We start from the raw sequence: 18,716 nt of genomic DNA on the forward strand, positions 1-18,716 counted from the left end.
CTCGGCAGTCTCCGGCGCAGACGCGACCTTGATTGATTGCGGTTCGATATGATTGATTGATGGCTTCCCAGCTGAGCCCGGACCTTTCTCCGCGTATCAATACCAAGCAGAAGAGTTTAGCGGTTGTCAGCCCGCTGAGCGCTACGCCGGAGCGGCTGAGTTAGACTCAGCAACTGTGGTTTACGGCAGGTCCAAGCTTTGGCGGACGATGCAGGGTCACTGGGAAGGTCAGACAAGACAAGTAGAGGAACGTGTGGAGGTGGATGCAGATGGAAAAAGTGACCGAGAGAAAGGAATGAATCACAGTGGGTCCCATGACGGATTGATGGAGATACAATAGGAAGGAATTACAGGATTGAAATAAAGCAGAAGCACACAAAACTTGAAGAATAAGAGGAGGAAACCGATGAATGGACTGGAGGGTGGAATTTAAAGAGGTAATGATGAAAGAGCAGAGAGAAGATGAGAGGCTATCTGATAAAAAATGCTCTCATCCCCCTCAGTCAAGGTCAAAGACAGATCGCCCATCTGATTTGTATGTAAGTGTGATGTCTGCCTCTCTCTCCATTTTATTTCATTTTCTACGAGTCAACATGCCCCACCATTTTTATCTCTGATTTCCCTCCCTTAAGGTCTCCCTCACTCATCCTCCGAAACCCTTTGAACATTTTGTTTTACCTTCTTTCTTTTTTTTTTTTTACGCTTTTGAAAAAGTCACCTGTCTGTGCGTGTTCCTCTTTTTGAGTTATCTGAATCACTTGGCAGAACGTGTCTTACCGAACGTGTCAACGGAAAGCAGAAGCAAATGAACAATTTATCAAAAGTGAGTCGCAATCAGTCAACGAAAGAAATCTCATGAATATAACGTTGACATATGAGGTAGAGTTCACACATCCCTCATTTTCAGAAGATTATTTGTTTCTTGTATCTCAGCCTGTGTTCTGCTCCGTGTCTTTGTATGCTTAATGTAGCAGATATGATGTTACTGTTGCAGAACTGTCAAAACAAACTAACAGAAAAACACTTTTATGGTGACTACTTTTGTCAAAGATGGATCTCTGTCTGGAAATCAGCCATCAGTGTGTCTCTCTCATTCATCGACAGTGGTGAGAAGACACCCGGTGTTCCTGGGCCGACCCCATCGGACATGGCTGAGACAAGAGCCTCTACATATCCAGAGGATCCTCCAAGTCAATCGGACACTCTACATCGGAGCCAGGCAAGACACACACACACACACACACACAGACACACACACACATACTGATTAACGTACAGTGTCAGCAGGTCATTTATGGCTTTGTCTACGGTAAGAATACACTTACAGAAATCAGGGACCTGCGATGTGCCTTTGATTGCTTGCATCATACTAGTACAATATACAAGTATGAATATAGCTCCAGCAGAGACAGTTTTCGCTTTAATATCTGTTCGTCTGTCTGTTATCACTGCTATTGTTGCCAAGCAACATTTGCCGCACATTGGATATTATTTGAGGAGTTACAGTGTCAGAGCTGTGAATCTAAATTTACTGATAAAACATACGGTCGGTAATCGAGCGAGAGGTATTTGCTGATTGTTGGATGTAATGTGTGTGCCAGTTCCAACACTTTGGTCAGTGTTTGAACATTGTAACTGTAAACAGCTTAACATGTAATATTAGCACTCCGCTGTGGCTTTGTACTGCTGCGGATAGTTTTGGGCTGTTTCCAGTGTTTGAAGAGATGTCATTGAAAAGTATTGATTTCTCTTTTTGCTGTTTTGTGTTGTAGTGTGAAAAGGCCTTGACAAACCAAGCATTATTTAAAGCTACTGCGGGACTTTTAACCGGTTATGAAACAGTCATTATACGGATGGCCTCTAAATGACCCACATGAATGGTAAATTGTAAATGGACTAGTATTTGTATAGAATAGTAGCATTGTGGTCTCTCGGCCACTCAAAGCGCTTTACACAAGTGTCAATTCTCACTATTTCACACACACGCATTCATACACTGATGGCCGAGGCCGCCATGCCAGCTGCCACCTGCCCATCAGGAGCTAATCTAAAAAATGTTTTATGCACATTACCCGCTGATGGCCGACCTTCTGGGACAATTTGGTGTTCAGTATCTTGCTGAAGGACACTTTAACACGCGGACCGGAGGAGCTCAGGCTCAAAACGCCGATCATCCAAAGAGCGAATGACCGTCTTGTCCTTATGCCCACAGATGCCATAAGTATATGAAATTGGCTCTTTCCTCATAGATATTTGTAATGCTTGTCATTGGGTTGGATTCTGGTGAAATCAGATAAAATCATGCAGGTTCAGCAGAACCTCAATGGGCTCAGACTCCAGCGGTGCCTCCGTCATCCGAGATCCGGCTCATTTGCCGTCTTGGACTTGTGGTCGGCGCGAAATGCAGAGCGCTCTGCACCCGACAGCAGCAACTCCTCCACCACGCTGGAGGAGTCCCAGGCCCTATCGCTGGGCCCGCTGTCAGACCCTGCTGCGGTAAAAAATAAAGGTTTCCTAAATGGACCCCGCTGCTCGGAAACACAGCCTCCTCTGTTCGCAGTGACCGCCCAGAATCAATAAATAATGAAAGTTATATTTAAAGGCACTGTCATAACTTCGTCGCTAGCTATTACTAGCACCAGTTCTAAAATTTGCACTGAATACTTTATAAAAAGGAATGTCCGATTAATGTGAGACTTAGCCGAGGGTTTTTTTTTTTTTTCGGTAACAAATCTGTCACAGTAAATCATTTGAAGGCTGACATTTTGCCCGTCAAACATTTTCTGGTTTGGTCTCCACATGATGGCGGTGCCCTCCTGCCTGCCCGTCTGGTGAATGTGCTGATACTGGACAGACAGAAGCCCTGGTGATCAGGAGGCCAGACGAGGACGGCCCGCTCAGCTGGTTTACGCCGTAAAGCTACATCTGCTGCTCCCTGGAGCATTCAGGAGCCAACCTGAAACAGACTGAACTAACAGAAAACATACACCTCAAGATTTACTGCCCGTGTCATCTACCAAAAAGGATTTAGCTTGAAACATGTTAAAAAAAAAAAAAAAAGTCCACATAAGGCGCTGGTTATTCGCTGTAGTGGCGGCCTGAAAAAGATTGAAAAGGTTGAGACGAGAGACGCCACTGTGGTCCAGGAAATGACCCAGACCGTGGCCTCCAGCTGGTCTAACCTCACTACACTGCTGGTAGTAAATATATCAAGCTATGTAACAAGGCTCCAGCCATTTTGTCTGCGCCGAGACACACACAGCCTGATAATAATAAAACTACAGCTACTGCAGCCTGCAAGTCTGCTTTAAAGTATAAAAAGAGCAGTGAAGCAGCCCGAGACGTTAATTTCAATTTACAGTTGCAGAACTTTTCACTGAAAAGCAGAGGTAAACTGATACGAATGTCTGAGTCAACCGGATGATAATGAAACGCGAGACTGACAACTGGAAAGACGAGAAAGGCCAGGGAGCTTCTTGGCAGCATGAGGGATTCACAGAATATTTATATATTTCTTGTACGTGGCTAATAGTGTTTTGCTACTTTCTGACAGAGAATTATCCGCACAGAAAGACACAGATCCCTGTTCAAATGCTTGTGTGAGCCAGAGACAACCAGCGGGGAGGAAGAGTTTTAAAAGGTGTTATATATAAATAAGTACCTGTGTGGCGACAGGTATGACTGCCAAAAGCTCCTACAGAGTGCATGGCCTGATAAGACGCCTCGCTCATCCCCAAATCCTGTCACCATTAACATAGCTGCTCCTCAGACTGCAAGCGCTGCTAAATCTCTGCCCCCGAGCACCTGCTGAGAGCAGCTACCTCTCCCTGTCCTCTTCCCATCCTTGCTAAATGAAAGTAAACTGTGTATTTGGCGGTTGGCTGGCGGAGTAAAGCGCCTTGCTGTGTTAAGCCCCATTTCATTGCTGCCCAGATGAGCAGCTGTGGATCCTGTGGTCTTCAGACGCATCCAAAGGGCTAATCCACACAAATATAAACCAAGTGGAGAGTGTTTATCTATTGACAAGATGACCAAAGGAACGAGGCCAACGCTTGATTAACGGTTCTACCGTCTGGCTCGATGCGTGAATGTGTGTATGTTTGCATTAGGTGGACAGGGAAAGTGTGTTGACTTACTGCCGGGTTGGTTGGTGGATGCTCCGTTTCCTTCAGCACACAAACACCAACCTCAGAGGTCACGAGGGAGGTCACACTGCGGTCACCGCCGGGTCAAATGCCTCATGGCAGACGGACGAGGAGACGCTCTCTTGCGGCGAAGACTGGGAAGCTTGGGAGGTGAAGCTGCCAGGCCTGGATACCACGCATACCACGCTGCTTACGTGTTATAATGTATGCACTGAATGCAATAATTATGATTTTTGTATTGTGGGCACAGGAATATCTAGATATTTGTAATTGTATGAATTAATTCATCATTACGATGTAGTCGTCTATGGGTATCCTTTTTTAAATGGTTGTTGCAGGCGATGGGGTGAGTTTAATACGAGCAAACTCACACACTGGCATGCCACAATCTACTCTTCCTCAGTCAGAGGATGTGTCAGGGTAACTACGTGGTCAGCTCAATACCTTTCCATTTCATTTTTATCCAGTGGCACAGCTTTTCCTGCACACTGTTTGCAGACTGAGAAAGGCTCAATGCCTCTCACACTAAACCGCAATACAGCTGCCAGCAAGAGGAGCAGGAAGACGAACAAGAAATAGAGGCTTAGGATGTCTTGGCCTTGAGTCTGCTGTTGTTTCGACAGTCAAGAGGAGAAAGTTCATGAGCTGGTCGAGTCAAAAATGTAGGAAATGTTGACAGTTTCTCCTCAGATTCTCTGTTGACTTTGCATTCGCCAGGTCAAAAAAGGTCAGAGGCGTTCATGAAATAACAGCTCAGGCACGCGCACATCTTACACATATACAGACACACACACACACACATATAAACATACACACACAGAGTCAAAGAGACTTTTAAATTGTAGGTTAAAGGGCTGCATATTGTGAGTTAAGGCGCCATTGTGAGTTATGACCTAATGAATTGAGGGTATTCATGGCTGCATGCACATTCTGCGACATTGAGAAGAAAGACATTTTACACAGTTCACATGGTAGCCCTTACTCCAACCTTCTACCACACGCTGCACACATTAAATCCACTAACACACACATAAACAAACGAAAAGCATACAGGCCACAGGCTTCGCATCATTCAAACAACCTGCGAGGCAAGAGAAGAGATGCAGAGGGAAAGAGAAGCAGCAGCATAAATAATTCCCCCTCCTCTGCACTATCAGAGGCAACAGCGCTGGCTGCCATCCACTCTGACTAGGAGGCCTGTTGCTATATCCATTATGTTAATGCTGAGACAACGCTGAAACAGCCTGGATGAGATTATGCCTCACACTCTGGCCCACTCCACTGTTTGGAGAACGCTTAAACTCTGACCTGTTAAGCAGGGACGCGCCGAGCAAGTGTTTGGTGATTTTGCCCTTTTTCGCTCCTTCGCCGCCGTGCTTTTCTGCGAGGCTGAGTAAGAGTGGGGATCTTCTAAAACTCCAGCAGGAGGATGAATTATTCAGGATGGGAGTAACCTCGTGGCACTTGGTCTACCTGTGCTCTCATCGTCCGCGCGTTCTCCCAGCTCAGAAAAGTAGACGAAAAACAAGCATCGATACACACACTTTGGTGGTACAAATGCTGACGTGAGCAGGCACTTTATACGTGGATGCACACGCGATAACCCCTTCCTCTATTCAAATAAAAAGAGAAACCAAGACGAGGTGCAGCACTGGGAGGCAGAGCCGGATCAGAGACGGGATCGATACTGCCGCAATAACACGGCTATGGCAGATTTACAGATGAGCCCGTTCAGAGCCCGGCCCTTTGCTCAGATGAAGCCCATGCTTCAGTCCCTTCCCATGAGATACCGAGGCCTTGATCAATATGCAGACTTCTGATGTTGCTAGCTGCAGAGCCCAACTCTCATTTAGCTGCCACTTTCACAGAAACATCCAAGGTTGGTGCAGAATTACCAGCAGATTAGGAGTACGAGAAAGTAGTGTCTGGAACGTCATGAATACATGCATGTTGTTAGGTTCAGGACCATGTGTAGGCAGCATGTGGGGGTGTGCAATCATCAGTCGAACAACTTGATTAAATCATCCAATAATTCAATTTCAGGCTTTTGAATAAGACTGATAAGCTGAATTTGGGCACCGAGGAGCAAATTTTATGCAGCAAGTAGAGTTTAATGAGAAGAAGGAAATAGCAAAGGAGAAATACGAGACATCATTATGCCATCAGGTACCATTTCTCATATATATATATATATATATATATATATATATATATATATATATATATATATATATATATATATTGGAGAAATGCAAGACATTGTAAAACTGTTAGCTGTTCCCTAATCTCTGAGGGCCTGATCAAGTTTAAATTAGTACATCTAATAAGTATATATTATAGCTACATGCGCAGAATTATTTGTTGTAAGATTGAACTGATTGAATACATCGTAGACATATTCATACACAGAGTTTGTATGAAGTGTGCATGGACCCACTCGGTCCTGAGCGAGCGACGGTGTCTTCGCTGTCCTCGTGCTGTGGAACTGGCGTTCATGGGTGGATTGGGGCGGCGTCTTTTCTTACCTTAAGCTTGAGATAGTGCTGTGTTGGCTGACCGCCACTCTTTCTCTGTCTCTCTCTCTCTCTCTTCCTCCGACCAGGGATGACCTTTTCCGCGTGGAGTTGGACATCGTCGCAGGAGACGAGATGTTCTACAGCAAGGTGAGCCCCTTTCCAGACTTCCATAGCGATTACAACCTTGAGGCGCATTAGGCTGTAAAAAGTCATTTTGTTTGACAGAGAAATGCAAATGTGGCTGACGGGCCGTGCATGTTTTTGTTCATGTATAGAAAAGGACGTGGGAGTCGAACAAGAATGACATCAGGATCTGCAGGATGAAGGGCAAGCATGAGGTGAGACGGGGGTCTGCTTCTCCATCTTTTCTTTCTTTTCAAAACGAGGCAAAGCAGAGTCGTTAATCCAGCACGTTTCAGCAACAAGGCCAGCTTTACATAAAACATCCACTGCAAAAGAAACACATTATAAAACAATTAAAATCAGTCGTTAAAAACCCAGGAGCAGAGCAGAGCAAAACAAGTCAAAATAGATTAGGACGGGTATAAAATACAAGAATAAAAGTTGCAGTGCCGAGTCAGAAATGATTAAATAAAAGGCAGCAGCAAACAGAAAGTCTTCAGCCTTGATTTCAAAGAAGGGAAAGTTGCAGCCGAGCTGCATTTTTCTCCGAGTTTGTTCCAGATACATGGTGCATGAAAACTGAACGTTGCGTCTTCGTGTTTAGTTTTGTCTCTGGGGACAGAAAGCAGACCTGCCGGGACCACCTGAGAGATGCTCCACAACAGAGCAGAAGATCAGTATTTTGGCCCAAACCACCAAAAGTAAATTATCGACCGACAGGAAGCCAGTGTCCAGAATTTGTTCCTAACCATTAATATATTTTGGGGTCCTGGGAGGAGACCCAAATCAACACATGCAGTTTTAATAGCTGGAGCTATTTTTTGATTTAATGTTTGCCATGGGTCCAAGTTTAAAAGTATTACACACTATCAAGGAGGAAGGGACAACTGCACAAATAATAATATTTGTTTTGTTTGTTTTGAGATGGTATTAATAACCAAATTTATGTTTTAAGAAGATATAACTTAACATTTTTGCAATGATGGTCGTTTCTTACAGTTTATTCTCGGGGTCCCCAGGGATATGTCTGTAGGATAAGGGTTACAATACCACATATAGTACAAAAACTCTTAGTTTATTGATTTTAAGTTACTTCAGCATCTCATTTGCATTTGCATTTTCTTTCACTGCAGGCATCTTCTGAGTTGTTTCTCAGAATAGCTTAAATTGTTCAGCTCCTTTTCATATTAAAAAAAAAAAAAAAGCAATATGAGATTTCATCCAAAGATAATATGCAAAAGAATTCCCGATCAAATATATTGGATGACATTTGGTCAGTGAAATATGTAGAAAGCATGTCAGAGCTCCTTTTCTTCCGCACATCATTATGGCACACGTCTTCCCTTTCTGCCCGGAGCTCTGGTTTCAGTCTGCCAGTCATCTGACTGCCTGCTGGCTCGGCTTCCAGATGAGTACGGTCTCCGACCGCGTATCGTCTCATTGTCCCTGTTCATCCAACACACACACACACACACACACACACACACACACACACACACATCAATCAGAAGAATAGAGCCACTCCTACCTATACATCCCTCGTTCCACCATCACGAGTTAGGAATGCGTATGGCGCTCTCAGAAAATCCAGGTGGGCGTCGGGAAGCTGAGGCGGCAAAGAAGTGATGGGGTGAAACGTCCCAGCAGCCACCAGAAGCCCACGCCTGAATACCTCTTATATCTCCAACACACACATCCCCGAGCTGCCACACGTAAACAGCCCGTATTCAGTGGATGTGTGTGGGTGAGTGTGGTGGTGACGGTTGGCGAAGGGAAACAAGGGCTCTGTCGCCTCCAGGCATGGAAAAAAAAAAAGACTTATTTAACACAGTGAGAGAACACCTGACATTAAATCTGTGTGAGACAGTGCCAGACAGAAACACAATTGAGAATAGAGGGGCAGAGACAAAAAGCTTGGCCGAGAGGAGGAGAGGGAGGAAGAGAGAGACGGCGAGGTGAGAGAGAGAAGAGGGGGAGATAAAGGAGAGGAGAAGGGGGAGTGTGGGGGTCCTTGTTGGCCAGCCCCGAGGAGAGCTGTGGGGCTGACTGAGATATGAAAGGTCTTCTTGCCCCTAATGAGTGTGCTGCCTGCTAAGGCTGTGAGTCACACGGCAATGTGAGGAAGATAAGAACACTGCCAGGTCTTCTCAGTCAGCTCTCTGAGGCTCAGGCGCATATGAATGGGCGTACACACACACACACACACACACACATTCAGTCACAATCTTACGCACACACTCGACCGATATGGATTTCGGAAAGCCGACACGATATTTTCAAGTCACTATAATTAATATGTGACTGAAAAAGCAATTATTTTCACTCCGAATACCAGTTGATGAAAAAGCCGGGGCGATACACATTGGCAATTTAATGCGATCCTGTACGACAACAAACCACAGCCCTCCAAAATGAAACAGAAACTGCCGGTTTAAAAAAAAAAGAAAAAAAAAGTATTTTATTTTAACAGAACCCTTTTGGTCTCAGCAAAGTTTCTATTCAGTGTTTCTCTCCGAGATGGATCGTGTTTTAATGCGTTTCCTTTCTCATGAAACATTAATGTTTTTCCTCTCTGCTGCATGTTGCTGGTGTATTGTTCGTTTTCATGGCGCATCACAGCCAACTGTCATTCAGTGGAGTAGTGAGGGAGGCGAACGCTGTTACCCACAATGCTTGTGCTTCATAAATGGAGGATCACTATTGTGGTATAGTACATTTTATGGAAATTCAATTGAAGGATAGGTAAATGAACCATATTTGATTGAGCACCGGGCGATACTGCGAAACCTCAATATCATTACATTTAACTGACGTGTTTATACAAAGCAACTTACACGTTTGCTGTATAAACCGTAGACACAGCAACGATTAGGGGTTAGGTGACTTGCTCAAGGACACATTGACTAGCTGAGCCGGGGCTCAAACCACCGATCCTCTGATTAAAAGACGGGCCTGCTAAACACTGAGCCACAATCGCCCAATACACAAAAGCTTAAAGCTTAATATATATATATATATTAAAAAAAATGTTTACATTCCTACAGCAATCAAGAATGCTCTGACAAAATAAAAGAGCAATTCAGATAATCAACTATTTATACCACGTGTTTTTTTAAACACAATATTGCATCATGTGTTTGTTTTTTGTGCTGTGACCTGCTCGAGTGGCCGTAACAAAAGGGAGATCCACCAATGTGCTTTTAAGTGCCTTGTGAAACGTTTAAAAGTGTTTGAAAGCACCAGAATTAGTGAAATAAATTGTATCAACAATTTAAACCAATTCAAACCAAACACAAGTCAGGATCATTTTAGATGTTACAATAACCAAATGATGTGAATTTGATGTTATGATATCAATAGCGCAGTAGCTACTGTGTTTATTGCGGTGGCTTTTGTGCTCAAATGCATTGGATTGCTGCAGTTGACCTGTTGCTGTTTTGGACATCATGTTGGAGGTCAAACAAGCAGAATATCCGATGAAAGAAAACGATATTTTTCTGACTCTAATGCATGCATACGCTCACCAACCCTCATGTATGTTCATGCATATTCATGATTTCATGTGTTTGTTTTTTAAATCTGCTCTCTCTCTCTCTCTCTCTCTCTCTCTCTCTCTCTCTCTCCCTCTCTCTCTGTCCTCCACATACATGAACGCGATTAAAAAAGACAATCACATCTGTCGCGCAGTCATCTTCTCTGTGCCGGCTTCGCCCTCTGTCCCCTCCCTTTCCCCTCTTCTTCTGCTTTTTCTTCTTCTTCTCCTCCTTCTGAAAATGTCCTGCTCGGCTTGGGGGACGGTTGTGTCAGATGTGATGCATTCACCACCTCGTAATTGGTTTTGTAATTAAATGCTTCTGCTTGGTTGATCACAAAGGACATAGTATTCTCTCTAATTAGGCTGAAAATTCAATATCCTAATTCTTTTTTTTTTCCGCCTTTTTTCTTCTCCCGTGTTGACCAAACGATTGTTGATGAATGTCGGCCACGCTGTCACTCACTCTGCATATTCTGGCCATATTTGCTTTTGTCCTTGGCGTTCTGCTGTCTCTTTATCTCGCCTGCATTTGCCCTTTTCATGTTGTTCTCTGTCACTGCCTCCCACTCGTCACCCTTTCTCGTCTTATGAAAGCCAAAGAAAGCAAAAGGTGGAGGGTGAGACGTTCCCCGGAGGTGGCGCTGTGCCAACGCGTCAGGCGAGGCGGCGTGGCATGTGCGCGCCAACAAAGGCAATTCCACATAGAGCACTTTTAAAGAGCGCTCGGGCATCGTTATAAGCAGCACTTAGCGAGATTGTTTGATCAATATGGCGTTGATCGCGCTCTCTGAGGGGCTCTGGGTTGCCTTTTCTGGGTTTGATGGTCAGAAGATTCAGTTTCACAGCCGATTTGCCTCCCAAATTAATTAGTTTGAAACGCCACATGTGGAGTCACTTTCACTTGTTTTTGCTAGTTGTTGTTGTTGTTGTTTTATTATTAAAGTTGCACCACACATGGGATATTAAAATTCAAGGCCAATACCGACTCAAATAACTGGATCAGTGCAGATGACGATGGGGCCGATCTATTTGATTCAATGTTAGTTTTATGTGATATATACATTTCATTCTGTAATTCCATTTTATTCACGTCAATAACAATTCAGTTATTTTATTTGTAGGCGTCTATTTGTTCATTTTTCTTCTTCTTAAAGTTAGGGAAGCATTGTTTTAAGTCCAGGCCATACCCAAAGCCAGGTATCGGTATCAGGGGAAAGTTAAATTGGTCCCTATAAACCAACCTTATCACAGAATATTTAGTTTTGACCGAAGTCTGCTGTGCCTTCTTTTCGCCGTCATTTTTTTTTCCGTGCGAGCAACCATGTGTAACATGACGTATATTAATCACATGGTGACAATTAGCCACCTTTTTCTCAGCAGGTTGTCAAACAGAGAGCTGTTGAGGGGTGACTCGGGTTAAGTGTTGCAGTCAAGGAGCGTGTTCATGTGCGTGCGTGTGTGTGTGTGTGTGTTCGTGTGTGTGTGCGTGTGTGTTCGTGTGTGTGATTTTCCACCAGGGAGTGGAGGTCTTGCTGCAGGTCGGCTCCACCGCTGAGGCTGCCACATGGCTGACTGGCCTGGAAAAACTCTAGTTTCCTCCATTTCCTCCCTTCTGTCTCTCCTTCCATCACCCTCTCATTTTCTTTACTTTGTCCTCATATCTCTATTATCCCCCCCCCCCTCCTTCACCCCTCTCAACACACACTCCCTCTCTCCCTCTGGTGTCTAATGTTTGTTTGTGGCCTGTGGTGTGTTCAGTCAGAATTACCATCAAACTGAGAAGAAGGGTCGCTGAGGGATGCGGATTAGCTTTAACATGCTGAGTAAGACCACAGCACTCAGAACGGCACGTTGCTGCTAATTTGGTACCGTTGGTAATTTATCCCCTCCCGCCCACGTGCGCACAAACGTACACAACTCTCTCACTTCCCGCCAAGGCAGGTCACTCTGTTCTCAGTCAAAATTGTGCGTCAGGGATTTTTCTGGGACTGACGAGCCCGTTGTTAACGAGCGAAGTCGAGGACTCGCCAAACCTTTGTGAGTGTGTATCGTGTGTACAGTGTGTGTGTGTGTGTGTGTGAGAGAGAGAGAGCGTGAGTGTGTGGGAGTGTTCTGGCTTGATGGCGGCTCTTGGCAGCGCAACGCTCTATTCTCCCTGGTCGCTAACATCAGGGGACCGGCCAGGCATGTAATGGAAACTTTGGAGATTTAGAAGAGCAGCTTGCTTAATACGAGCCCCTGAAATCCTGCCTTAGATGGCTCCCATCGTACGGCCATTCCAAAAACAGGTCATCGCGATAAATTCAAATATTTAATGAGACTATGAAACATGCTGGGGTTGCTCATAAAACGGGAAAATGAGCAGAAGATGTTTACGACGTGTGCACCTGTTTCGTATTGTGGTTAGACTAAACACGGGAATGCTGATTGTCGCCGGAGGTAAAAAAAACCCCGTGTTGGTTTAAGGTTTTTGGATGAAGCCGCATCATTAGGGCCAAGCACTGAACTCCGGCTAAGGTCGGATGAGAAAAGGTTGTTTATCTTCTCGGAGTGAAGGTTAAGTTGCGGACAACGGATGAAAAGCAGATGCAGAATACGGAGCCTCCTCAGTTTTAACGCTGTCTGACTGCCGCAGGTTGTTTTGAGCTGACGTGTTGTAGCAACAGAGAACTTGTTGCCGATCCTCCGACTCTGTCTGTTTGATCGCTTGCATTTATATTTCTGCGTGTCCATGGAAAATGTCTCGGCCTTTGCCGAGAACCCAAGAGGCGATGAATGCACTGGCCTCGGTCGACACCCGCGGAGTGGAACTACAGCCTGGCAAGCCTCCGCCTTAAGAGCAAGAGACTGATTAAAAACACGCTGCCTGCATAGCGTCCAGTTTATTTAAGGCTCGTGTGTGTGAACTCGCACACACACTTGCGAGCCGTCTCCCACCTTTCTTTTCCCCTTCTCTTCCAATCGCCCCTCCATTCACAACCACGTTCATACTTGCTCTCGGGCGCGTGCTCCTGTGTAATTCATCTGTGCTGCAGATTAATTTTTCAGCGCGGCTCTGCCGCTGCCAGTAAGAGGAGCAGCAGGGGGAGGAGGAGGTGGAGGAAGGGAAGGAGGGCTGCAGTCATCTGGGTCTTGGGAAGACTTGCCAGCCAGCACAGGTGGCGTTTTGTCTGGATTGAGCCCAGGGAGCGAGGGAACAGAGAGAGGGAAGGAGGCAGAGAGGGGAAGAAGGAACCAGGACTTACAACATTTGGATTTTAAAATAATTGTTTAATTCTGGGATTCACTACTTGATCCTTTTGTAATTGGTTTATTTTTTTTTTAAAATGTGGAAATCATAGTAAAACCCTAATCCGCCAGACTAAATCTGGCTTTAAAAAAAAAAAAAAGACCCCAAATTGCTTCCTGGAATAGATGAATAAGGGTTAATGAAAAGCATGTATGCAGCAGGGGATACATTTTGTGGATGTTTGTAAAGTGCCACCGGCAATTTAGAACTCAATAGTTGAAATGTTTTTATCCAATCATGAAGCGTTTCATTTTTTTTGTGTCTACAAGCGTGGCCAAATGTGTACATTGGTGCAGTGTTTTTACTCCCCTCTCCGAGAGGCTGGCAGTTGGACTGGCTCGTTATTAAGAGTGCTTCATCTGGCTTTGTGATTACAGCTCTGACCAAGCTGACAGAACGCAACAGCATGCAAATGCTGTGCTGAGACACACACACACACACACACACACACACACACACACACACACACATGCACCAAGCACGCATGAACACATGATGTATGTGAGGGAATGACACACATAATACTGTCAGCGTCGCTCTGCAATTTGTCACACGGTGCTGCGCCATTAGAAATGCACACCTCACATTTGACAAACCCCCTGCACCCTGACACGCCACACACACACACACCCACACACACACCCACACACACACACACACACCCTCTTTACACTCGCGCAAAAACACTTCCTCCTTTCCTGTTTATTTCGCTGTTGAAAATTGAGAACCCAGCAGGGAATGAAGTGGGAAGGTGGAGGCGTAGGAAGGGGTGGGAGGGGTGGAGCATCTGGAATAACACTCACCCGTCTCTCATATCGCTGCTTCCCCTGTGATCTCTTCCGAACACACAAACACACACACACATGTACACACTGTTTTTTCCACATACCCGCCATCACCACCACCGCTTCTGCTGCAGCCCTCCTTCTCTTTCCGATGAGATCAGTGTGAGTGGTGGTCTTGAAGTGGACCCCATCTGGTGTGTGTGTGTGTGTGTGTGTGTGTGTGTGTGTGGCAGAGCTGGTGCCATCCTGGCTGGGACACTTGTAGTTTGGGGAGGGGGTTGCTGGCTGCTGTCCGCCAGTGATCTACAGTACTGTACCGTACATCGCCACTCACACTACACACACACACACACACTCTTGCTCTCGCGAAGACAAACTGCTGTCGGTACTTAAAGTCAAAGGTCATGGTAATTCGCGCTCATGCAGAGTCACTGTTGATGGATTCGTTGTTTGTTTATCATCATGTTACGTGTTGCTGGTAAAGCCCTTGAGACAGGGCTTCCCAACCCGCCGATCAGGACCTCACGAATAGTCCTGAAATAAAAGGAAGCGGTCACAAGATGATGATACAAGTACAAAACGTCCTGTGGTTGTCCATGTTTATATATATTTCCAACATTTTCCATAATTATTTTCATCTTCTTGTCAAATACTGATTGTATTTACCGCAAACAGCTGTACAATTCTACAAATCAACCAACCTGAGAGGAAAAAAACAACTGCTCACAACACATATCAATGTTTTTCTATGAACGAATTGTCCATGTCTTTCTTTGCCTTTTTTCCTTTTTTTTTCTCTCTTTTATTCATAATAATTGTTCTTACTCTGCATCCATACCTCAATCTGATATATGAATGCACATGTTGCAATCGAGTGTGTGTAAAAGCTAGTTTACAAGCCAGCACTGAAGTCTGAACTGTTAAAAATGCCAGTGCTGTATTTCCTGTATTATGTGATCTTAACAGCAGTGTAAAGTGTTCATCAGAGGCTCCGTGTGTTTAATCATTTCTCGCATAAACACACTGACGATACTTTTGTCGAGGCAGCAGCTTAACTTGAAAGTCATTTTTCTCAGTTTCCCTCCACTAACATTCATCACTTTTTGGCACTGTGGGGCTAAAGCGGCTATTAAGTCATGTGGCGCTTACACGACTTCTCATTTCAAAGAATAAACTGTGACTTTGGTGCATTAAGTCATTAAGCAGGCTTCATGTAGTTGGACGCCTCACGGTGGAGAAATTAGCCTTAAATCTGCCGCTTGTTTGAAAAAAAAAAAAAAAACTTGAGGCTGGTTTGGATTACCGTCTGTCAATCAGCAGCGTATGTGCCGCGTTCTGTGTGTGTGTGTGTGTGTGTGTGTGTGTGTGTGTGTGTGCATGTGTGAAGAGGGTAGACAGTTGAAGCCACTGCAGGCTACGTTCAGACTGTATCAATATGATTGACAGCGTTAATGGTGTGATAATTCCACACGTCAAGCAACTGAGAAGCTTCATTTCACAGAGCGGTTTGGATAATCACTCTCTGAAAAATAAACTCAGTTTTTCCTCTATTCACTCCATCATTTTGCCTTTATTCTATTCACTTCCACCCCTCCTGCATATTAAGCCCCCGCTCTCTCTCTTTATGTCTCTCTTCTCCTGCAGGATGAATGCCGTAATTTCATGAAGGTGCTGCTCAGCAGACAGGGAGGCCTGTTCGTGTGCGGGACCAACGCCTTCAACCCGCTATGTGCCAACTATACTGTAAGTTATCCGTGAGATGACGTCATCAGGATTGCTCTGACATCGCTGATAAAATGCCTTATTTATTCTTCCTAAACGGAGGCCCCGCTTCCAAAACACAATCAGTACCCGCCCGTTCAGGTGAGAATTTACAGCTTGATTAGAGCTGTTTGTTCAGCTACCGAGGCCGTGTTGACTTCCTCCCCAGGACTTATTTATCCTTGTTGTCTGGCAGTCCCGGTGCCTTGTTTCCCCGAGATACAACAATTGTTATTTCTCGGCGGTTTAGCTTTGCGGTCTGCCGAGCTTGTTATCGTTGAGAGCCTGAGACGGATAATCAAGAAGAACACAAAGAGGTTAGAGGAGGAAGAGGAGGGTGGAGAGACGAGACATCTTTGCCTGGTTCAATTTATTTTACCAGCAGTTAAGAAAGCAAAGCAGCCCCCCCCTCTTCCCTCTCCCCCGTCTACCAAGTTGGAGGCAGAGTATAAGAGACAATTATAAGCATTGACTTGCGCGATTCAAACAATTAGTCTGAATGTTTCCTCCGCTCCAAAACATCGGTCCTCATCTGAAGGTTTGTATCCATTCGGCTCAGCTGACCTCTCCGCCATGCGGCCCAACGCTCGCCACTTCCGGACCACTTCCCTGTCTCGCTCCATTACAGTACTGATTTCAAACTTGTGTAGGGGGGGGCAGATGGATATTAATCATCGATTCGGCTGATTTCACTTAACTCTGCGTGAATATTAAATGAGCGATGAAGGCAGTTGAGTTGTGGAGAGAGAGAGAGAGAGAGAGACAGAGGGAGATGAAAAAAAAAATCCTTCCTGTATCAAAGGCTTCTCTGGATAACTGTTATTTTCAGCCGCTCACATTTCAAACAGGGGACATTGAGACTTGTCTGGCCCATTATCTGTCAACCACTAATGACATTCTGCAACAGTGTATAACACACCTGTCTCTCCGTGATAGGATGTCTGTTTCTCCGGGGACTAGTTAGTGATGCTAGCTACTGTTTTATTTATAGCTGTTTTTTTTTTTAATGAAATGACACCTTTCAGTCGCGGTTGAGAATTAGACTGTGCTGTTGAAATTGTTTGCGTTTGGCTACCTTTTAAGTGTGTGTTTGTAAATGTGTGTGTGTGTGTGTGTGTGTGTGTTTGTGTGCGTGTGTGTGTGTGTGTGTGTGTGTGTGTGTTTGTGTGCGTGTTATAGAGAGAGATGCAGAAGAGAGGAGAGATTTTACAGAGTATTTATGTATGATTTTGTGTGTGTGTGTGTGTGTGTGTGTGTGTCTGTCTGTGTTTTATTTATGCATGAAAATCTTGATGTGAATCTTGTTGTTGTTGCTGCTTTCCCTAATTGGCACCAGTGAATCATTAGCTTGCACTTACGGTAACACTCCCTAATTGTCATTCTCTTTGTGGCTTGTTTTCATAATGCTGCTGGAGATGAATTCATATCGTTTGGAGTTTTCTGATTGATGCGAACATCTGTGTGTGTGTGTGTGTGTGTGTGTGTGTGTGTGTGTGTCTATATGCGCGTGTGCTTTATCAGGGAGACACCCTCGAGATGGTCGGAGACACGGTCAGCGGGATGGCGAGATGCCCCTACGACCCCAAACACGCAAATGTAGCTCGGTTTGCAGGTAAGACGCGCTTCTTGTTTTCGTCTCACTTCCTCATTGAATGTCGTGGAATACGTTACATACAGCAAGCTCAAAAAAGGGGAGATTCGCTTTTTTTCTTCACTTTATTCATTAGCTGCGTTTACTTCGTCATATTTAAACACTCCACTATAATACAATCAACAGCGCTCTGTGGCTGAAACTGCAGGGAGACATTGCTGTTCAGCCATCGTGCCATTATCTGATATTAGCTCAAAGTAAAAAAAAAAAAACCTTGTTTGTCTGGCGTGGGAGGGCTGCAAAGATGCAATTATGTTACTGCAATTATACTGTTGACTGGTCAGTCATGTTATGTTTATGATGCTGGAGGACTTTCATAAAAACATTCGGGCAGCTTTATTGTTTGTGGTTATGCTGTTGCTTTGGCAGGCTGTCCTATTAACGAGTGTTTCCGTGTGTGTCTGTGTGTGTCTGTGTGTGTGTGTGTGTGCTTGTCAGAGGGAAATCTGTTTACAGCCACAGTGACAGACTTCCTGGCCATCGATGCGGTGATCTACCGTAGCCTCGGGGACAGTCCCGCTCTGCGCACCGTCAAGCACGACTCCAAGTGGTTCAGAGGTACCTACGGGACGCGTGGGCATCAGGCGCCGGTGTTTTCTGTGTGTGTGTGTGTGTGTGTCCTCGTCACTTAGCGGCACGCCGGATCGATGCACGTGTCAGCAGCAGAGCGCTGAGTCAGCGGCACACTGGCAACTCCGCGTTCGGGTCGCCGGCCACGAAGCTGCCAAAACGGACTGCTCCTTGACGGAAAACCCACGTCACGGTCAAACCCAGCCGTGACGATGGGACGGTAAAAGAAAAGACAGGACACCAGACACACACAGGTTCCAGCCGGTCCCGGTGTGAAATGGCGCCGAAATGCAAAGCGTGAAACCGAGTTCTCGGAAAACATCAGGGAGTCATAATGCGCT

At 45.2% G+C, this 18,716-nt stretch overlaps 1 protein-coding gene across 1 annotated transcript in view; it reads left to right on the forward strand.

The window, feature by feature from the left end:
- sema6bb (sema domain, transmembrane domain (TM), and cytoplasmic domain, (semaphorin) 6Bb) overlaps positions 1–18,716 on the forward strand; it is a 119,057-nt gene that overhangs the window by 56,313 nt on the left and 44,028 nt on the right. Inside the window, exons 3-8 of the mRNA XM_068591207.1 lie at positions 1,105–1,219; positions 6,748–6,808; positions 6,937–6,999; positions 16,038–16,136; positions 17,676–17,766; positions 18,244–18,363. Of these exons, the coding sequence (XP_068447308.1) occupies positions 1,105–1,219; positions 6,748–6,808; positions 6,937–6,999; positions 16,038–16,136; positions 17,676–17,766; positions 18,244–18,363 (549 nt within the window). The remainder of the gene's footprint in view (positions 1–1,104; positions 1,220–6,747; positions 6,809–6,936; positions 7,000–16,037; positions 16,137–17,675; positions 17,767–18,243; positions 18,364–18,716) is intronic.

Source organism: Clinocottus analis, unplaced genomic scaffold (genome assembly GCF_023055335.1).
Source record: "Clinocottus analis isolate CAN_PGR_092001 unplaced genomic scaffold, fCliAna1.0.p SCAF_25, whole genome shotgun sequence".
In the NCBI taxonomy this organism is placed as follows: Eukaryota; Metazoa; Chordata; class Actinopteri; order Perciformes; family Cottidae; genus Clinocottus; species Clinocottus analis.